The sequence below is a fragment of the Panthera onca genome, chromosome F2 (genome assembly GCF_046562875.1).
Source record: "Panthera onca isolate mPanOnc1 chromosome F2, mPanOnc1 haplotype 2, whole genome shotgun sequence".
In the NCBI taxonomy this organism is placed as follows: domain Eukaryota; kingdom Metazoa; phylum Chordata; class Mammalia; order Carnivora; family Felidae; genus Panthera; species Panthera onca.
This window is the reverse complement of record NC_138356.1, coordinates 12,376,177-12,399,291: the sequence shown is the minus strand read 5'-3', so window position 1 is coordinate 12,399,291 and position 23,115 is coordinate 12,376,177. Positions and strand designations below refer to the sequence as shown.

At 45.0% G+C, this 23,115-nt stretch overlaps 1 protein-coding gene across 4 annotated transcripts in view; it reads right to left on the bottom strand.

The window, feature by feature from the left end:
• Nucleotides 1–23,115, bottom strand: part of CHD7 (chromodomain helicase DNA binding protein 7) — a 190,814-nt gene that overhangs the window by 118,283 nt on the left and 49,416 nt on the right. For 3 of the 4 annotated variants that reach the window (XM_078441927.2, XM_078441930.2, XM_078441928.2), the window contains exon 2: nucleotides 6,434–8,270. In XM_078441927.2, the coding sequence (XP_078298053.2) occupies nucleotides 6,434–8,095 (1,662 nt within the window). In that variant the 5' untranslated portion in view covers nucleotides 8,096–8,270. The remainder of the gene's footprint in view (nucleotides 1–6,433; nucleotides 8,271–23,115) is intronic. The other variant, XM_078441929.2, reaches the window with a different exon arrangement.

Genomic DNA, 23,115 nt, shown 5'->3' with positions numbered 1-23,115 from the left:
CAACAGATCGACGAGTAAAGTCAAGGGCAGTCAAGGGCGGAGAGCTTGCTGGAACCAAAGGTACCATGAAGAAATAACCGGCCAGCCACCACCGGCACGCGGGAGAGCAGCGACCCTCCTGACATCGCTCTGTGAGTCCGTGGGACGCCCTGTTCCCACGAGGTCTAGCTCTGGGCGCCTGCTCTCTGAAGGTGGGCACACAGACCGGCCCCTGAATGCCACGCCGGTCAAAGCCGGGTTTCCTTTAGATATATTTTGTTTTCCCCATCTCCACTAGACATCCATGGGGGTAGGAAAGTATACAAAAGCATGTCGAGAGTGATGCTCGTAGAGATACATGCACTTTCTATTAAAAAGGTGTTTTTCTCTGCTTCGGATCACCATTTGCATAAGTAAAGCTCGAGACGCGTGGCCACATTTTCCATAAAATCTATTAAGTAGTTGCCAATTACTCTGCTCATGTCTGGAATTCTATATTTACTGGGTGAACTGAGAGAATTTCAGTAGAATAGTTGCTCTACTTGAACGTTACCAGGAAAAGGTTTTCCCAGAAAGGCTGTTTTTTAAAATATTTGTAAGATGTCATGGAAAGACAGAGAACTGGAAAAGTTACAACCACTGATTCTTCGAGGTGTTTTTCCTTTTTTTTTTTTTTTTTTTCTTTTTAAAAAAAAATCTCCTGGGGGAAAATTAGGACACAGAAATTATTACCCATCACCTCCATCTTGGAGGCACTTAAAATTTTCTTTCTGCTTCTGTTTTTCTTCACCATGACTGTATTTCAGGCCCAAATTAATGCAAAGGGTACAAATGTATTCAAAATGTTCTAAGGACACAACATTGCAGATTCTAAATTCCACCAGAAGTTGCCTCCCCCACACCCCCTACAAGAGTAGGATCTGTAAGCGGAGAAACCTGTATCTTGCGCAGCAGTTTAACTTATTCAGAAACGCCGGGATTTACCTGTAACCTGAAGGACAATCCACTTAACCAGTCTTTTCTAGATAAGCTCTTCAAATAAACAAAACCATGTTTTGAGCTCTCCTTCCAGGTGGCTCTCACCCACAACCACTGTGCACTGATAAACATTCTATTCTCTCTCTCCCTCTCTCTCTCTCTCTCTCTCTCTCTCTCTCTCTTTCTCTCTCCCCACTCCTGAAGTGCTGCAGGTGCCCCAAAGGTGCTGTCCCTGCCGGAGACCTCCCAGTGCACCTCACGGACACAGAACCTGCTCTAAGCATCTCACCGTGACCGACAAGGTCCCACAGGGGTGCCACACAGCTTCCTCTCCCACAGCCCAGTCCTACATTCCATGCACTCATGATTTCCTAAGCCTTAAATTCTTCTCCCTCCCCCTTCAGCCAGCCTCCTCTCAACCGGGACTGACCCTTCACATCTCAGTGAGGCCATCACTCCCCCCAGGGTACCCTCCCAGACCCCAACCTCACACCCCCAAGACCGGATTGGGAGCTATCCCCGAAGCACACAGCACTTACTCCGGTGCTGTGCTTTCCATGGCAGACGCTTGCCCGCACTATCTCCCACCACCATCAGGGGCCTCAGAACCTGATAACTGTTCCCTAAGACCAGGGAAACAAAAGCAAACAACTCTGACAATAGTTAACATCGAAATAAGTGCTTCAAGTTATTTTTTAAACTTTGCAACAAGCAATTCTGAACATTTGCCCAATGATAATAAAACATTTTTGAGTCCCCACCATGTATCTGATACCATGTTAAACATTAAAAGATATTATTGCTGATCTTGCTATGCCTCTAACCAGGGAGGAAAATCTATCCTCAGTTGAGACAGATGCAATCGAGGCCCTGAGGTTAAGTCCCCTGCCCAAGGTCACGGGGCCAGCGATCAGTTGGTGGTACTTCGACTCAAAAGCTGCAGACTCCAAAGTCTACATGCTTCCCTTCATGCTGGTGGCTCTGAGAGTGGGTCTCCGGGGTCTTGTGAGATGTTATCTGCCCCTCGCTCTCTTTCTCTCTAAACATGAGTAGACTTTTCCAAAGGCTCATAACCTGCATGCAGACTGTATGCAATGGCAGGTGTCAGAATCCAGCATTTGAGAAAAGGTAAGACCATGCCACTAAGTTTTTTTGTTTTGGAAAATGATTATTTTTCATTTAAAAAATATTTTTTGGCTTATTCCTTTTAAAGCTTATTTATTTATTTATTTATTTATTTATTTATTTATTTATTTTTAAGGAATCTCTACATCCAACCTGAGGCTGAACATCACGCGTGCTCTTCTGACTAAGCCATCCTGGTTTATTATGTTTAAACGATCAACAAGTAAGTATTTCAAACTGTCCTCAGTTTAAATTTCTAAGACAATAAATATCCTCACATATAGCCCACATAAACCAAAGATCTTTGAAGTCCTCAATGATTTTTAAACACGTAAATGGGTCTGTAATGAAAAGGCTCAGGAACCAATATCCTTCTCAGCTACAGAAAAGAAATATAAGCTAGAGTTTCTTCTTCCACTGCAAACTTTATCAAAAAATCAGGAGAGTCTGGAGCTTGCACCAAAGAACGTGTCCACACTCTACCATGAACACTACGGTCCAATGAACTCTGGCTTTTCTAACATTTTCCTTTGTTGACTCTTCAGTATAAAGTTAAACTTACCTTTAAAGATACCTAAGTGTGTGTATATAATTTAGAAAATATCTGTTCAGAGCCCATGAGACATTTAAAAAGCCTACCTTCTACCTTTAAAAAAGTGAAAAAGTCGGGGCGCCTGGGTGGCTCAGTTACTTAGGTGTCCGACTCTTGATTTCAGCTCAGGTCATGATCTCTCGGTTCAGTTCATGGGATCGAGCCCCACGTTGGGCTCCACACTGACGGCACGGAGCCTGCCTGGGATCCTCTCTCTCTCCCTCTCTCGCCGTCTCTGCCCCTCCCCAGCTTGCGTGCGTGCGTGCGTTCACTCTCCTTTTCTCAAAATAAATAAACATTTTTTTACAAAGTGAAAAACTCAAAACAAAAAAGCCAACAAGCCTATCTGAGCATGATAATTCAGCAAATCACATCAATATTTCAACTTGATCTGGCAGTTCCCCTGCTACACAATATGGCTGTGAACCACCGTTCTACATGAAATGCAAAATAATTTTAGTAGTTCTGAAGCAAAACATAATTAGATGGATATATTTGCTGGAGCCGAATGTGAGCCATTCACAGGGAGAGAGAGGTTTTTAGGATTACGTGACAGCATTTTGAATTGCCCACATCATTATCCCCATCACACCTGTCAACATGGGCTAAGGAGGGGAAATATTTGCACAAATCAAATTTAATGTTTTATAACTAAGACTACATTTAATGATATTTAACCTGTTCCTTAAAAATAAAAGTAATTTTACATTGTATTTACATGTGAAATGCCATAATTATAAAGTGAGGTCTGCATTACCAGAGACGAGAACTAAAGCCTGGAGGAGAACTAACATGAATACGCACCAGCGGCTGGCGTTATACTAGGCACTTGGTATATATTAATTTCAACACCTTTTGTGACAGGTCCTATCTCTCCTATCTCACTGATGAAGAATCTAAGGTTCAGAGAGGTTAAGCTGTCTCAGGTCCCCAAGCTGAAGTTCAAACGCTTTTCCAGCCGTAAAGTGTATGCTCTTGGGAACAAGATTTTACACCTCCCTACGGATTATTTTCAGAACTGAGTGCTTCAAAAGCTGAAGAAGATACAAAGTTAAGCAGAAATTAAGAAGGCAAATGCCATGAACAAAATTTTTTTAAATTTTTTTTAACATTTATTTATTTTTGAGAGAGAGACAGACAGACAGACAGAGTGTAAGCCAAGATGGGGCAGAGAGAGAGGGAGACACAGAATCTGAGCCGTCAGCACAGAGCCCAACGTGGGGCTCGAACCCACAACGTGTGAGAACGTGACCTGAGCCAAAGTCCGGCACTTAACCGACTGAGCCACCTAGGTGCTCCTAAATACCACGAACGAAATTTTTTAAAGGCAACTGAACTTAAATAAAAATACCTCCTATGTACGTGTTTACGCCCTGCCCCCATCCTGAGTTGGTCTATAATGGCGTACTCAAGAAGGGGGAGCTGGAGAAAACGGGCACCACACCTCAGGTCCCGCAGAGTCTAGCGCATACAAAACCCTCCAGTTTTCAGTGACTTGAACACCACATATTCCTATGCATCCCCTGAAACGCCTACTGAGGTCTTTCGTGCTCTTAAAACCAGGGAAAGCTCAACAACCCCCACCCAGAGGTCATATTACCATCACAGGGCATCTCCTTCAAACTGTGCTTGTCCTCCAGCAAAGTGAGAAGATGCTGGAACGAGAAGTCAGAATCACCGCCCTGGAAAGGTCTCCTGGCCAATAAGATGCTTTCCAAGGAACAAGAGAAGAACACCTCCTGGAAACTAAGTCACATTCATTTCTGCCCTAGAAGCCACCCAGGTTGGCTGGCCTCAGGGCCCACACTTTCAGCCAGTTCTGAAGAGGGGCATCTTTGCCTTGAGGTTGATGTAAGGGGACAACAAATGAGCAGGAACTGATCTTCTCTATTCATCCCATAGCCCTTGTCTTCCCCGAGGCTCTCTGCTCCCAGCCTCTTGTCAGACTGGCTTCGTCACCTCTCCCTTCACTTGGTCCGGGCACCACAGGGCTCAGAGCCCTTCCCCATGGGCTGCAGGCTGGGCTGTGAGACAGGGAGCAGCTCTCTCCCAGGCAGTTCCCACTGACCTCGGGGCTCCTCTGAGCAGTATCCAAGTGTCTGCTTCCCCGAAACCCGTACGTGTCCTTGTGTCCTAGGTCCCCAGGAGAAGACTTTCCTGATCTCCACTTTCCCACTCCCACCGAGGCTGAGGCTTCTAAGTCTCTGTTCTAAATGCTGGGATACCTCACACGGATGTATTTCCTAACCAAACCTTTTTACTTTCACATTGCTTCAATCCCTTCTGTTTCTGCTGCCCGATCCTTGTTCCGAACTGTCCTTACGTGCCTGAACCAGAGGCTCACGGCTAAACTTCTGGTCTCCCAGCCGTCCTGTGTGTGTCTAATCAATATCACAAGCTCCCCACTGAAGTCCAAATTCCTTAAAACAGAATACAAGATTTCTACCATCTGGCTTGCCCCACAGCAAGCTCCAGGTCCCGTGCCCCCATTCACTGAGTCCTCCCCAAACCTGAAACGCCTTCTTCGGTTCACCAGTCCTCTCTAGCCAAATGCCAAGCACTCACATCCTCAGGTATTTCCTCTCTCTGGACACTTGTCACATAACTGTGTGTGGTCTTTCACTCTCCTTTTCTTTCCACACATGGGTCATGTTTTCCCACACTGATTAGAAGTTCATTAAAAACAGCTCTAGGGGTGCCTGGGTGGTGCAGTAGGTTAAGCATCTGACTCTTGGTTTCAGCTCAGATCGTGATCTCACGGTTCATGAGTTTGAGCCCTGCATCGGGCTCTGTGTTGTCAGTGCGGAGCCTGCTTGGGATTCTCTCTCTGCCCCTTTCCGGCTCGCTCATGCACAAATTCTCTCTCTCTCTCTCTCTCTCTCTCTCTCTCTCTCAAAATAAATAAACATTTAAAAAAAAAAAAAAAAAAAAGAACAGCTCTAAAATCGCCTTCTGTGCCATCCAAACTCAAGTTGTGATCATAATGATCTGTACATATAGATGTTAATTTATCCCTCCTAGGCCTAGGGCACAAACACCACATTTATAATGGCAAGCCATCTCTGTGAATGCCAGAGCTTGAAACTTAAATGTCTGCTTATAAACTCTGCAGGGTAACAAAAATCCCAGCTCAAAGAGGGAGGACTCCTGTTTCCGTGTCGGGTACCCGAACCTCTTAGAGACCAAACATGTTCTGCGGATTAATGTGGACTGTGATTTTCTACCCTTTGCGATTTAAGTTCACACTAGCATTCAACAGCTGGTAAAATAAATATTACAGAAGAACACATTTTGAAGCTTCCCAAGGGAAAAAAAGTTGTAATTTTCTAAAAGAGGTGGGAAGGCTGGCACAAGCACAGAAAACTTTGCTGGAAACCAAGTTTCAGTGTATTTTTAAGCCAGAGGGAGAAGAGAGAAAGAACAGGAATCCATCTCTGTGTCCCCACCAGCAGTGACGACCCTTACGGGCAGGGACCTGGGGCCAGCCGTCCATGATGCACCCACAGCACCCCACACAACGCCTGGGACGGGAGGAATCGGGGCTTTCTGAGTAAGTGAATGAATGCAGAAGCCAGTAACTGAGAGTAATAGGAAGAAGAAGAAGAAGAAATGAGATTCTGGGGCAGCTTACGAGATAAAAATTAAGGAAGTCCTAATGAAAACGCTTTTCACGACATTCAAAGGAAACAGCTATCGATCGGACAAGTTCCCCGTGTTACGTTTCACACCGCGAGGCGGACAGGACCCGAGTCCCCTTACCTGAGGCACAGGCACTTTCTGCGGGGTGCTCTGGGGTGACGGGTGGAGCTGTGCCCAAGGCTGGTGGTGCGGGTGTGGGGGTGAAGACTGGTGGTGCAGGCCCGGGTGGGGCTGCATCGGAGGGCAGGTTGGCAACTGCTGGAAAGACGGCTGCTGACCGGGGTGCTGCTGGCCAGGTAGCAGTCGCTCCTGGATCGCCTGGGGATCTGCAAGGCTAACACCGGGACAGCCGTTTGGTCTCAGGTGCCCGGCCAGCTCCCTCGGTGCTGAGGACATGCCCATAAACGGACGAGACTGCTGCATGTTTCTGGGGCCCATATTCCTCTGTCCGATTCCCATGGCACCGGGGGGCTGGTGAGATGGCTGAGGGTGGGGCATATTTGGATAACTGCCAACGTCCATTGGTATCCCAGCGCTTCCGGGCCTGACCTGCGGAGGCGGTGTGCCTGCCGGATTGCTCATTGCTTTCATGGGTGACATGGGAGGTGGAGAGGCGTAAGTTCCCTGAGGCTGTGAAGGATGCATAGTTTGTGTGTTCATTTGGTTAAGTGAGCCGCTGGGGTGGATGGGCTGCTGGTGCATTAGTCCTTGCCCACTGTTCGATGGGAATCCTACAGCATTGGGGTATCTTGGTACGGACTGATTCATTGGAGTATTATTTGTAAGGCCTAAATTCTGATTCATCCCTGTATTGTTAACTAATCCCTGATTTAGGTTACTGTAAGGATATCGAGAATACTGCCCTGAGTTGTTTATAGTAGGTGAGGGGACGGTCTGGCTCCGAGAACTGAAGTTCAGGGTCTGCGGCCTCCCAGCCCCTTGTTGAGGAGGATTAGGGGAGAACCTGGGGCTGTGGGCAACGGATTCTCCATGGAGAGCAGTAGGGGGGTGGTGGTGGAACTGCTGCACCGAATGACGCAAGGAAGGCGCCACGCTGGGGCTCTGCTGGGGCACGTGGGCCAAGTGGCCGGGTCCTGAGGTGGCGATGAAAGGACTTCCCTGACTGAGGCCCTCCTGGCCCTGGGAGAACTGGCTCATCCTCTGCTGCGGCTGGCCGTGCTGCTGCAGGGAGAAGTCCCCGCGTGCCATATAGCTGCCCATCTGCTGCATGTGCTGAGGGTGGCCCTGCGTGGGGGGCCCCGACGGAGCGGGCTGGGGCTGCTGCGGCTGGGGCTGCTGCTGGTAGGGGGCCCGCGCCTGGTCCGGCACCTGAACGGCCCGGGGGCCCCACAGGGAGCCGCTGTCCACGAACGGCGGCCCGTGCCTTTCGTTCTGCATGCCGGGGTAGACTCCCATCTGACCGCCACCGCCGGCGCCGTGGGGGACCTGAGGGACGGGAGGGGCGTGGTACTGCGAGTGAGGGGACGCGAGCCCGTTCCCAGGGGCGCCGCTCATCATTCGGTTTGGCTGATCCAGCAGATGCATCTTTTGCTGTTCGTACTGATTATAGTGATCGAAGTGGGTCAGCTTGGTCTGATTCTGATTCGCGGGGGGGTGGTGAAGGGAGGGCTGCAGGGAGGCAAAGCCTTGGTCTATCGGCATCTGCTGACCCATGGGGTTCACTGGGTTTTCGGGGTAACCGCACTCTCCGAGGCCCTCGAGGCCTTCGCTGAAAATATTCCCGTCCTCGCCAAAAAGACTCATCATTCCCGGATCCGCCATCGTCTTCCAACACGCGGCTCCTCCAAAGTACAGCTCAGGAGCGTGTCTGTGCTCCCACCTCACTGAGGTGTTTGTCCTCAAAGCCTATAATCCTTAACTAATCTTCTTCGTGTCATTCCGTATTTCTTTAATTCTCTCGGACCCTGCAGTGTCAGGCAAAGTCTGGATACAGGTCCTGGAAGAGAGTGGGAGGTGGGGGGGGTGGGGGGTGGGGGAGGGAGGAAGAAAACAAAGAATTAGGAACAAATGATGAAAACTGCCAGTGTTTTACGCATTTCATTTTGGTCTCCGTCAACAATGCTAATCTAGCCCCCTCGCTGAGCCGTATTTTATAAATCTAGTTCACTTTAAGAGAAAGTCATTAGCTTCTACCAGAAGCATTATTATGATCGGTTACTTAGAAAGCAAGCAAAACACTAACCTTAACCTTAAATTAATCCATTCACTCCACTTCCTAGCGCTCCATTCTTGGATGGAACAGAACAAAAGAACACAACATGAAACAGCGGCAGCTGCCACAGCAGGCAAGCAGATGTATGAATATAGCCAAGCAGCCCATCTGCTGAACTAAAGCCCTGGAAATGCTCTGGTTACCGACAGCCCGCCCTTAACCTTATTCCCCTGAGCGGTGTAATCAGATGAGCAGCCGCGGCACCGAGGGCTGTGAAAAGCTCAACTTAGTTAAACTGACTAGAGGATTATACAAATACCAAAATCGGTCATTTCGTACAAATTGGATATTTACGGCCCACAGACAACTATGTAACAGCAACGGAGGCGTCGAGCGAGAAAGCGCCCACGATGATGGTCAAGCGAGGGAGAGTCCTCGACGATGCCGGAAAGCACGCTCGCAAACGGGACGATAAGTTCATAATGCCATTCTGTTTCGTGGCAGAAATACACGAGATTCAGAAAGACGCCAGAATACAGGCTTTCGCTCTCCAAGAGGACCGATTTCGCTCGTGGCTCTGGGCCCATCGCATCGCATCCCCGGCACAGAAGTCCAATCACAGGTCATCGTCCACCGGCAGGCGCCGGACCCCGAGGATGGACCCAGAGCCCACCGACCCCTCGGGGAAAACTCCAGCTGGACGGACAGTTTCGAGACGGTGACTATTCTCATCAGAAGAAACCGAGAAACCTTCCCCCAAACTGGCCCGAACTGAAAATTAGTTTAACAGAATAAAGTTCAAACTATCTGTGCAGGCTTCAGCCTTGCCTGGACCTCTTCTGGGAGAGAGCCAGTCGGGGTAACGCACAGCCGTCAGCGCCCTGTGTCTACAGCACGAGGTACACGCTACCTAAGGCTCAAACAGCTCCTAACAGATTCTGTGTCCGATTAAAACAACCAATTTAAAGAATGCTTCACCAGTCAGAGCAGGAAAGTGTTTTTGTTGAATGCTAATTAAATCAACAACCTAATAAAGAACTAATTCACATAGGAAAAATGTCCAAAATCTTAAACATCTTTGGAATTTAACTCATTTTTGCCTCTTTCATAAGCACATTCAGCATTGTGTGATACTGACCAACTTGAAAAAACCAGGATCTTGCTGAAGAATTTCAAAAGTGATGTTCTAAACAGGCTGTCGTAAAATCTACTGACCCACTTCTCTATGAGCACGGGCGTGAACAATGGGCGACCAGCACTGCTGAGAACTTACCAGGAAGAGAGAGAAAACCCAGTTCCTGCCTGTCCAACTCTAACATATTCCTAACAAGGGGAGAATTTTGCTTACAGAAAATGTAAACAGCATTCCTGTTCACTGTCAGAACTACAGACACAACACCTGAGAAGGTCCCCAGGTCTGTAGTTTTCAGGTGACAGCTGTCAGCTGAAGTCAAAGGTCTCCTCACTCGGCCGCTAACTGCCATGAATTTTCTGATCGACTTTCTCAAAACAGAGGTCAGAAGGGTGAAAATAAGGTGAGCGTGAAAGCCGTTTTATTTACCGACATGCTGCTTTACTACACAACTACTTTCAAATCCAAAATAAGGAGAAGCAGAAATTTCTGGTGCCAAGTGAAACAAATATTTATAAACTGAACTTACTCCTCAACAGCCTAAGTAGTCAGTCTTCATTCACTCAAGACTCATTCTAGCTTCCAAGGAAATAAATACTAGAATGGACTTGATAAGAGCTTAAACCAGCCGTGCAGACTAACCGCTTACCAAAATAACCTTCCAAATTAGCTTAAGGAAGGTAGTGTCTACTTGTATATACGGATGGCCTTGTTTTATAGGATAACAGCTTCATCCTCCAGGGTCCCCCACGTGTCATGGGAGGCCTCGCTACGTGGCTGCATGGGGGTCCCGGCCAGCTCTGGGGGGGCTCGGGGGGAAGCATCCCAGGGGAAGCACCCCAGGGGGAGGGAGTGGCCTGGATGGAGCCCAGCGGCGAGGCAGCTCTGGAGTTGGAGCTGACGCTTACTTTGTATCCATCGGTTTAAGGCTGAGCAGAACGGGAAAAAGAGCCGGCCTACAGGCATGGCCAGGGACAAAACAGAACACTCACTGAGCGTAAGTAATCCTACCTGACGCGTGGGCTTCCGCTTCCAGTCAGTCCCCCAATCTTTCCGACTAAGAGTCCATTTCATAGCAGCAGGTGAAATGACAAGAGTACCAGGCAGTCAGTCAGGGAGCCACCCACCCCCACGGCGACCCCTGGCAGGGGAGCTCTGGGACAGGACTTCAAAAACTGTGGCTTCGGGCTGTCATTAGTGATGGCTCCCGCTTGCCCGGACAGCCACCACCGCCTTGCTGCCCCTTTTCTGACCTCAAGACTTGGCTGGCGACTGTGCTAGGAATCCATCTGGTAGCTGGATTTCATATTTCTGATCTGAGCTAATCTAATTAATTTATTTTGGTCTTTTTTAATTCGATCAAGTCCATTTGCATGCCCACTTTCCCAAGTCACAGCTGCAACATCCAGTTTTGTTTCTATCAAAGATGCTCGTTTAAAACCCTTTTTTGGAGGTGGGCTGCCCCCTTCGCTGCACTCAGAACCTACGTTTTCTGTGTCAGGATGGATCAGCTGTTCAGTGAGCCGTCAGATCAGAGCCATCGATGCCATTTTAAATTTTGTAATAGCCACATTTTAAAAGTAACCAAAAAAAGAGTGCAATTACTTTTAATAATAACTTTTATTTAACCCAATATATGCAAAATACTATTGCTTCAACGTATAATCAACATGAAAAAAAAAAAAAAAGAATGAGATCGTTTACGTTGTTTGGTACTGAGTCCTTTGAAACCCAGTATGTATTTCACACGGCATGTCTCAATTTCTACTAGACACACTTCAAGTAAAAACTGTGCACATGGGGGTGATGGCTACCACACTGGACAGCCTAGTTACAGGTTGTGAGGAAGAAGAGACAGAAATACAAGTTGTCAGTGTTATCAAATAATTCTCCCAGTTATCACTTGGATAATAAATATTCAAGATGTATTTATGTTTGATTTGGCTTTAAATAAAAATCAAGCTAAATCTCAAATCACATTTACTTATTCAAACTACATTTACTGAGGACCTACTTATGATCCAGGGACTGGTCTAGAAATATCTCAGTGAATAAAAACCAACAAAATTCCCTTTGTCCTCACGGAGCTCATCTGCAAGTGATAACCCTTAGAGAAGAAGTAAGATTCAGAGCGGAGTTACATTAATGAAAATTTAGGATGCTGTTTTACAAAATAGTTCTTGGGAATTTATGATGACAAATATTTTAACTATGTGTGATATTGTATAGTAAACACTACAGAGACATACAGTGAAGACAGAATAATGTAAGTTCCAGTCAGTGCCCCACTGGCAAGTATTTTCTGAGACGGGAATGACAGTGCAGGAAGTAAGTGCTGTGTCCGGGGGTGAGGAGGGGCTCCACGAGACAGCTCAGCGAACGGCGTCACCTACACCGCAGCAGAGGTGCACTGGGAAACCACTGGGAAAACCTGAGAATTAGCAAGCACTTTGGATACCTTCTAATCCAAACCCCCCCCCTTTTTTTTTTTAACGTTTATTTATTTTTGAGACAGAGAGAGACAGAGCATGAACAGGGGAGGGGCAGAGAGAGAGGGAGACACAGAATCTGAAACGGGCTCCAGGCTCTGAGCTGTCAGCACAGAGCCCGACGCGGGCCTCGAACTCACGGACCGTGAGATCGTGACCTGAACCGAAGTCGGACGCTCAACCGACCGAGTCACCCAGGCACCCCCAAACCCCCTTTCTCTAACAGATTAAAAAACCTTTTTACAGACCGAGAGAAGTAAGCATCTTCTACAAAATATTTTCATGGCAAATAATTCCCAAAGGCGAAAGAGAAGCGTAGAGAAGAAATGGCAGCTTACCAGCAAGAGCAACTTCCTAGAGGCCTAAATTGGGTCTGTCTTGCTCAGGGATAAGTCACTAAACTGTGGAGACCACCAAACAGAAGAAGCGTTTCCTTTCAAACCAATGTTGTTAATTACACTACCTGTAACTTTTGGGAAGCAAGCTTGTAGTAGCAGCATACTGAGGCTATTGGGTTAATTGGGGGGCAATACGCAGGATGAAAAGTAGGCAGATCCAAAAAACAAGTAAACGCCGCACAGAGAATCATGGATGAAAGCAAAAGGTATACAACAAACCAAGATGAGAGAAGTAAGTTGGGCAAAAATATATGTTAATATTTTGAAGCGAATTTCTGACTTGCAAAACTTCCCATAAACAAGGCTTAACTACGTGGCTCTTCCAAAAGTAATATGGCATTTCTGCAGCCAAGTTTCAGTTTGGCATCACAGTGATCTGGGAAACTGGCAAGGAAGTAAATGAATACAAAACACCTTCACGTGCAAAATATCTTCCCTAGCCCAATCACTTTGTATCCAGTTGTGCAGGCAGAACCTCATCCAAAGGAAAACTTTTTCATAAATATCTAACACAATATGGGCAAGCGTGGATTCAAGATGACTGCCTTTTGGTTGGTGAAGACTGTTTTGAGTTCTATAGCTTGATTCGTCATTGTTCTCTTCAAGTTTCTCTCCTGCACCTCCAAAGAGCCTGAGGCATATAACATGACCGTGACGATGATTCCTGGGATTGGGTAAAGCATGTATCAGCATTTCCGAGGCAGTGTCTAGCAGCTGGAAAAACCCGTCACCACCTGCAGTACAACCTGCAAAGACACCTCTCCGTCATCGAGGTTACAAACCATGTCAAAAGGAGGAGGATCCATAAGCTGATAGGTGACCACACAAAAGGTGAAGGGCTCAGCACCACTGAATATTCATATTCATAGATCTATTAGACCACGAGGCCTGTGGACATCAATGCCCACTAATGGCCCCGCAGAGCCACTTGGGAAAGAGGAACATCTACCCAGGCCAATGCTCGCTGTGGCAGAAGGAAATTACCCAACAGACAATGACCCAGGTAAAGAATCAAGAAACGCTTCAAGTCACCAACATCAGTTCACCGCGAGTCGGTTCCAGATTTGCCTCATGGACCAAAGGGTGCCCTTCCTGAACGACCCACCCCTGCCCCGGGGAAGACCACATTTTCTTCCTCATTAGTATGTTCAGGCAGCAGCAACTCGCTATGAACGTGCTGTCCCCCCCAGCAGCCATGAGCCACAGGTTGCTATGTACATTAAAACTAAACACAATTTAAAACTCAGTACTCAGTCACACGAGCTCCATTTCAAGTGCTCACTATGCAATGCGTGCACCGGCCATCCATGCAACATTTCCATCCCTGCAGAAAATTCCATGGCCACTACTATGTATTTCTTATTAGAGAGGTAACATTTTTAGATGAAACCATATTACATAGTAGCAATTCTCTCTGATGCAAACTAGTTTCTCCTGTTCAGAGCATTGTTTCCAAGTATCCTTTCAAAGGTCCACACCTACCCCTTGTAATGAAATCTACAGCATTTGTTCCATTGATCACATTGTATGTGAATTAACTATATTTGCAACCTGTAAGATTTCTCCTTTCTGTAACACCTCCCAACATATATTTCTATTTCTTAATGAGTAATTTTTATTGTGTTAAGAATGGTTCTCAACTATACAAAATGTGACACTCAGGAATAATTAATGTCAAAATCCTTTTCACTTAGAATTGCCATAGTACCACTGCCCTTGAGTGAAGTATTTGCAAACTTAATTTTTATAACCCAGAACCTACACAGCTAGATAGTAAAGCCACTATTTTTCTTAGTGGCTTTGTGCATTATTTTTATTCACTATTTTTTTGGAAGAAAAAGATTTAAAAAAGGACAAAAAAGGATTCAAGGTGCTTCAGAAGGTCTATGTTGGTCCGAGCACCATATGAAAAATAAAACCAAATTACATTTACACAGTTAGTTTCCATTTATAACACTGGATAATCCCCAAATATGCCGACACTAATTGAAGAGATACGTATTTTTATAGGAAAAACTATGCTCGGAATCGACGTTGTACAGGGTAACGCTACCCTTCACGTCAGCATTTTCTATGGCAGCTGATCCTAGCTCCATCCACCCCTTTGACCCAGCCAAACAATGGGAAATAACCCTCTATCCTTCTCATCATTCGTTCACTTCAGAAATATTTAATGAGTGCCTACTTTGCATAACACATTCATGAGACACTGGGGACACAGAGCTGACCTAAACAGACGTGGCCCCTGTTCTGTGCAGGCTGCTATTCTAACAGATGCCCTTCTCATATCCGACATATTCCAGCCACCAACCAACCTGCTAAGTCTGCCTCCCAAATATCCCACAAGCCCGCCTCTTCCTCTTAGTTGACACCATCTCGGATGGAGTCGGGCCTTCCTGTGTTAGTCAAGGACAGAACATTAAAGCCTGGCTGTATCTCCCAAGTCAGGTCTCAACAAGTTCACACAGCTGAATGAATGATCTTCCAAAACACAAAACACACCATGTCTCTCCCCCGATCAAAATCCTTAAAGGAGTTTCTCTCAAGTCCAAATGCTCCAGTGTGGGTGGAAGGCACTTCATAATCAGATCCCTCCATTCTAACCCCCCAAATCCCCACCCTGCCCCGGAAACGTGCACAAATACCCAGGCTAGGTCTGTCAAACCACAGGAAGTTTACCAACAATCACCCATTCAGTTCCTCGCACCTTCCTTGCCTCCACACCGGCCTCCTTGCCCCCTGGTTGTCCAGTCCAGCCTCTCTTTTCATCTCAGTTCTTCTGTTGCCACCTGGGGAGAACCCCCTGACCCTCAGCCCTTTCCTTCTCAGGCTGACTCTGAAGTCCTCCCTAGTATTTGTGCTGCACGGAGGGAAGGGCTACAAAAGCACCAAGCGCGGTCTTGCCTGCCCTTCTCCCTGCAGACTAGAGCCTTGCCACTTGAAGGGAGTCCTGGGACCACTGGCACTTCCGGGGAGCTGGTGAGGGATGCAGAATCTTGGGTCCTAACCCTGACCTCCTGACCCAGAAATCTGCATTTTGTTAACAAGGACCCCTGCTGATTCCTGTGTCTGTGAAAATTGGGGGAGCCCCAGGTAGGGCCCCACTGCTCCTCAATTAACACGAGAATGAATAACCACCAACAAGCAACTCATCCCAAAGAATTACAAAGCAGAGAACACAAAGATACGCTGTCTTACACTTACAGAAGGCCTTGGCATTCCTGACTAAGAAACAGTACTAATACTGACCTCATCCAAAGGATTCTGAATTAGTGACAAATTTTAATTTCTAATGGTTTACAAGGAGTGGACATCTAAAAGTGGTTTGATTCTAAAGATACATCCATCTGCTTGCCGATCACTTTGCATGACCAAAAAAAAAAAAAAAAGGCAGCTAACATTAATATCTAATGCTACATTACATAACACACTGTTTCACAGGCTTCTTGCAGAAACCTTTCAGTTATTTCTACATCACTTTGAGAGTCTGGATATTCTGAGCTGCCTTTCAGATAAAGATGATTTTTTTTTTTCTATATAAGGTGCTGGGGCCAATGCTTCCCTTCAAGGCAACTAATGAAACAGCACTCAGCTAACAGCTCATACCAAGCACACGGCCACAACACTAATTTTTTTTTTTCTAAGTTGGCCAAAAGACACATACTGTCTTATATAGAAGTTGTGCCACTAAACCACAGGAATCATGGAAATCAATGTCCTTTAGAGAACAACCTTTACGCCCTGCGATTCCACGTGGAAATATCACTCTCGGAAATTAGCTCCTTCAAAGACTAAGCCCACTGAGAAGGCAGCCAGCTGACCTGCTTGTGCCACCACAGACATAAGAAGAACACCTCTAGGGTGACCTTCTTTCTGCACACAACTGCGCATGGCCCAGCAGCAGACCACTATACATTCTAAAAGCACTTAGAGCATTCAATATAATGTGACAAAAGAATGAGAACACCTGTATACACATATACACACAACATATGTGTAAGATATGTATCATGTAAACGGTGCAATCTATCCCGGATCTTTTTTTTTTAAGTTTATTTATTTATTTGGAGGGGGGTGGGGGATAGAGAGGGGTAGAGAGAGAATCCTAAGCAGGCTCCATACTGTCAGCACAGAGCCCAATGCAGGGCTCGAACTCACAAACCACAAGATCATGACCTGAGCTGAAATCAAGTCAGATGCTTAACTGACTGAGCCACCCAGGCACATCTATCCCAGATCTTTTTAATGCTATCTCTTTTTTTTTTAATGTTTATTTATTTTTGAGAGAGACAGAAAATGAGCAGGGGAGGGACAGAGAGAGGGGGAGGCGCAGAATCCGAAGCAGGCTCCAGGCTCTGAGCTATCAGTACAGAGGCTTGAACCCACGAACTGAGATCATGACCTGAGCCAAATTCGGACGCTCAACTGACTGAACCACCTAGGCACCCCTTTTTAATGCTATCTTAATTAATTTTATTATAGATGAGGAAGACACCAAACAGACACAGGTCCAGAAATAGGTAAAATGGAAATTTTTTTAATGTAATTTATTTGGTACAGGGAAAAATTAAACTTCAGAAACGTATTTCAATCCACCTGGCAAGGAGGTTTATAGTGCAGACCAATGGAAGAGTAATGCAAACTTTACGAATTTGGTCATTGTTGGTACGTCTTGCTTAATATTGTAAAATATTCTGGCATAGTTTAAACAAACAAAACACGCTTGATCTATAAAGGCAAATGATGCCACATGTTTATTAGCCTAATAAAAAATCATCATTTAAAAATATATTTCCCTTGGGGTGATAAATATATATATTATATATAATATATATATATATATATATTTCCCTATTCCCTCTATCTAGACCAATTTCAAGCAACTGACTACACACACACACGTGCACGTGCGTGCACACACACACACACGCACTCACCATCTAGGTGATGTCAAGCCTACAAAAAGTGAGAATTGACTAGAAGGAGGGAAGAAAGGAGCTGCCTGAGACCACCCTCTGTCCAGGGGTGCCGGCCAATCACAAACTCCTCTAAAGCTGACCTGGAACCACTGGAAGATGCCAAGGTGGGACACAGGCAACATGCTGAGGGGCTGGAAAAAAAGGCAAACAGCTAATTGCTCTTGTAAGAACTACAGTTGCCTCTGATTAACTGGTCTGACAATCACCTACATTCTTTTGCATTTTCAAAGGTTCTAAAAAGCTGAAAAGAGGATCTTGTCTCATATTCCAGGGGAGTTTAAAACTCCCCAATTCTGTACCCAACTCCGCCTCATTTGAAATACAGGGAAAGGTTGTAGTCAACAGGCTTCTCTGATACATGCTACCAACATTCTTTTCCTTAGAGGAGAAGGGGAAAAAGAAAACCTTTGGTGATACCACAGCTGAAAATAATCTATCTATTTTCTCTGCTACAGCAGAGCACATGTGATGAGAAGCCTTATCCGTCATGAATAAACCTGAGCACATAGACAGGCAAAGTGTCCCAGGATGGGGGTAGAGGTCATACGGTAACCTGGAAGGTTTTCTAAGAGTCCGTATTTCATGCAAGAGAGGAATACACAGGAATTAGAAAAGTCTAAATTTCCGTTAGGGAGGCAAGCGATATCAGAATGACACAGAACTGCAAAGCAGTGTGAGGGGGTCATCGGGAGAGTGTTAGAGAAAGTGATTTTGGAAAACTACACTTACACCCAAAAAGGTAAATCTCTAGGGGAAAAAGGAAGAAAACAACTGTAACTTATTCAGGGACCACAGCATTAAATTTCTCCTTCAATCGAAATTATATTTGACAAAGTAAGTGGAAATAAGACTGGAATGTACAGTAAAGAGCTTCGCATCCATTGTTTTTCATCATCATTCTGACTTACGATGAAGTTGGAACCATTGTTTCTGTGCCTATGACACTCAGCATAAATGTGATGAGGTTCTACAGTGCCGTCATCAAAACTATTTGATAATCAAAACTATCAATTACGTGCAGCTAAATAAGCCTGATACATCTTTTACCCAAGTTGAATGTCTTCATTCCTACTGGCATTTAATAAAAGACAAGTTTTATCCATAGACTCTGTATCTTTAATTTTACATTTTCCTGTACCCATAGCAAAGGCTCAGCCCTAAACTGGCCCCTTTTCCTCATTACCCAGAAATTTTCTGAGCTTCTCTCCCCAATTAGCTGAACACTGTGGGCAAAACGAGATATCTTTTATGTTACTCTAAGCAAATTAATTCATAAGCCTAAATCTATCCCCCCCCCAAATTACATTCCGTAACAAATTCTTTCATTATTTTACTGCAAAGCACCTTACTATTCTATGTTGTTGAACACTGACTGTAATGACCCACTTCTGACTCACTTATTCCTCCTAAAAATGACTCCATTAACCAATTCTAATGTTAAGTACTTTTTACATGAGCGTACAAGAGTCCTGATTTCAGGACATCGTTCTAATTTACAGGTAAAATTTACGTTTCAGTTTTGAAAAGGGATCCTACTAATGTAGTTATAAATTCCTACCTTGTGTAGGAATTCCTACCTTTGATCTATGATCAAAACGAAGTTCACCTCAAGTTAGCAAGTAAAGGGGGATGTAAGGTAAGAAAAGGCAAGGTGAGAAGAGGGGCTGCTACCTGCTGTGACATTTGTTTTCCATAATGAGGACGATCAAGAATATTAAGGCTACCAATGAAACCTTATCGTTGAATTTGGTATTTGGGTTAAGAAAAAACACCAGACAGACACCCACTCAGCTTTAAAATACAGAGTTCCCTAAGGCCTCAGACTGCTGCACCCAGTTGTCGGTATGGTCTTAGTGAATTTAACTAGTATATACCACTTGTCGATAAAATTATGATGCAGCTAAGGAAATCTAAATGAAGTCTCATCAGTGACACTGCACCTACCCACACGTTTCATGCTCCCTCCCCCACATTCATTATACCTCTAAGCATACCAATACTCCATGCCCATTTCTCAGAGATAATTTGAAGATATTGAGAAGTTTTCCTATAAAACAATTCTAGAGAATATGAATAAAGGTTTCTAACCATGCTAGAGTTTGGTGCCTTTCGGTGCCTTTAAAAAACAGTGGCTATGACAAACATGTATCAAATTTCTTTTTTTAAGTTTATTTATTTTGAGAGAGAGAGAGAGAGAGAGAGAAAGAGAGAGAGCATGCACACATGTGCACAGGGGTGGGGAAAGGGCAAAAACAGAGGGAGAAGAAGAGAGACAGAATCCCAAGTAGGCTCCACGCTGAGCCACATGGGACTTAATCCCATGACTGTGAGATCACCACCCAAGCTGAAACCAAGAGCCGGACAATGAACCAACTGAGCCACCCGGGTGCCTCACATATCTCAAATTTCTTAAAATAGCCTTAAACATTCTGTGTATAAATCTGAGTGCCCCATTAAATAGAATACTGTTCTACACTACATTTTCCAGATTGCAATATATACCTGGAAAGAGCAAAAAGTATTCTGGAAGACCACATATCTCAAGTTTCTACTTCAAAAACATACTCACAAGCCCTCTGTGCTCTGGGCTGGGCACCTGTCGAGACCTCTGCATATTCAATGACCAACATTCCTTAGCACTAAAATTAAAGCAAGGAGATTAAAGCTTTTTTCTCATCATGGTAAAGGGAAAAGTTTTAAAATACCATTTGGTATTTGAAGTTGTTTAGATCATCAGTATCCAAATAATTTTTACTGGTTGCGTACGAACTTGGTAGTTAGTAGCTTTTCACCTACCAGAAAAATTTATAACTTCTTTGTAGGATGAAATTAAATTTTTTTCCTTTTTAATTTTCCATTTTTGCATATATTTTTATTTGAATAAATGATGTCCTGTTGAAAGGTTAACTTGCAAATATATACATGCCAATATTTCTTTCATCACAACCATTTAAATTTCTCCTATTGCCTTTGTAAATGTGCCCAGAGCGGTAAGTTCATTAAGACCCTGTATCTTATGTCTACCACTGTGTATCCCCAATGCCAGACCCCGTGCCTCAGTTGAAGGAATTAGCCATTGTATAATAGGTATCTCAGGAGATCGCTAATGCCCCTCCCTCCTGCCACAAAAATGTAGGAGAGTGAGTAAGCTGCACTGTGTCCCTGAGGTTTTATTCACACAAGGGAGGAGAGGGACTTGGGGTGGGACAGGAAATTAAAATATCTCCCGTTTCTCCACTGATACCGTGCTGTTTAAAAGGAGAAGCGTGTACTGGTAACAATTTTCTCGTTCTACAGCTCCTTGTTTGTGTAATGATCTCCTCCAGCTTTCAGAATGAACCTCCCCAAACAATGTGGTCGGGCATGTTTCCCATCAACAGGGTCCAAAGAACCTGGCCACCCCTTCTCCCCACTGTACATTCTATCTATACTCTGGGGTGTCCAAGAAAGAAATGCATCAAGGGCGCCTGGGTGGCTCAGTCGGTTCAGCGTCCAACTCTTGGTTTCGGCTCAGGTAATGACCTCGCGGTTCATGGGTTCAAGCCCCAAGTAGGCTCTGTGCTCCCAGCACAGAGCCTGCTTGGGATTCCCTCTCTCCCTCTCTTTCTGCCCCTGTCCCACTCATGAACTCTCTCTCTCTCTCTCTCTCTCAAAATAAAGAAATAAAAACATTTAAAAGAAAGAAATGCATCAAATGCTATTTATTGCTTATTATATTTGAACTCCTTTTCTCCAAAAAAGTGCAAAGTTCTCTACACACTGCCTTTTCATATATTTCAAGTTCCATCAATATTTGCTAACTACCCAATAACAAGTATCATTAAAAACTATAATGTTATCTGGCATCTACAAACAAAATAATGTTTGAAATAAATTTTGATTGTTAATTTCACTGGGCCCCTTTGGTTCACAGCTTATATTTAAGCATTTCAGATGTAAATCCAGTATAAAACAAATAACCATGTGAATATGCTAAAAAATAATAACTGCTCCTTGAGAAATCAAAATCATATTTTGATAAAATTATTTTCCCGCATTATAATATTCTTATGTCTTCATATAAATATACCTTGAGTTCTTGAGCCTGTTTTTTGTGAATTTCTTCTGACCCCTCCACTACTATCAGCTAGTGTTTTGTTGTTCTTGGGGAAAGTGTTTTGGTGGAGATAAGAACAGAATGCCGAAAAGCACACAGGCACCCTCTCGTTAGCCCCATGTAGCTATTTCAATTAACTGAAATTACATCGAGTTTCAAATCCACTTCTTCTGTCACACGAGGCACATGCAAGTGCTCAACAGCCACATGTGGCTAGTGGCTACTGGACTGGACGCAGCAAATACAGAGCTCTGTCGAATTTTCATCACGGTAGATAGAGGACTCTATCCGAGCAGAGACCTAGAGGGCTAGCAGGAGAAGAGCAGGTCCAGGGAAGCAGAGAGGACTGAAAAGTCCTTTCCTGAGGCTGAGGGAAGCAGGATGTACTCAGATGTCTGCAAATACCTCAATATGGCTTAACTCGAGTGGAGGCTAGATCTCGAACGCTCTTATAATTCATTCCGAATTCACAGAGAAGTCACTCTCAAGGTTTTAAGCTGTTCTGTTTAGGAGAGATGTACATCTTGGAAAGAATCCCCCTTACTGCCATGTGGCTCACAGACTGGGAGAGGCAGAAGTGGCACAAGCCTAGGGCCAAGAAGACCAGTTTCAAGGATCTTGCAGGAATTCAGGTAAAAGATGATGGTGCAGCAAAAAAGGAGGCGGACATACTCAAGGTACAGCACTACCCAACCATCTGACTCAGCTTCTGATTGGATGCTGGAGGAGGAAAAAGAGTGTAGGACGACAGGACTCTGGTTTGGGCAATTGAGCAGATGGTAATACCAATCAACGAAACACTGGGAACAGAGGAGAAGGAGCGTTTTTACGGGGTGGAGGAGAGGTATAGAAATGATCCACACAGCGTTGTCCAGGAAGCTATACAATATAAAAGTGACGAGCTCAAGGGAGAAGACTGAGCTCAAGACATGGCTGTCTGGGTCACTGACAAACAGAAGGCAGGCAAAGTCTTGGGGCAGATAAGATCATCCAGAAAATGTTTAGTGATAAGAGAAAACAAGGGGAGAATTCTGAGGAACACCAACACTTACAGGGCCAGGAGAAGCGTCAGCCAGCAAGACAAGACCAAAGCAAACACCAAAAAAAAAAAAAAAAAAAAAAAAAAAAAGCCTTAAAAAGGAAGTGATCAACAGGTTCAAAGGCTGTAGAGAAAGAACAGTATCCACCAACCAGACTCCACAGGCAGGATATCAGTAACTCTGTTAAGAGCAGTTTCTACAGGGGCACTTGGGTGGCTCAGTCGGTTAACAACTTCAGCTCAGGTCATGATCTCACGGCTCGACTCATGGGTTTGAGCCCCACGTCGGGCTCTGTGCTGACAGCTCAGAGCCTGGAGCCTGCTTCGGATTCTGTGTCTCCCTCTCTCTCTGCTCCTCTCCCCACTTCTCTCTCTCTCAAAAATAAATAAGCATTAAAGAAAAAATAAGCAGTTTCTATAAAGTAGTGGAGGCAGAGGCTCAGGTGCTCAAGTTAAGAGGGTGACAGGAAAGAAAAGTAGAGATGGCTGCCCACCT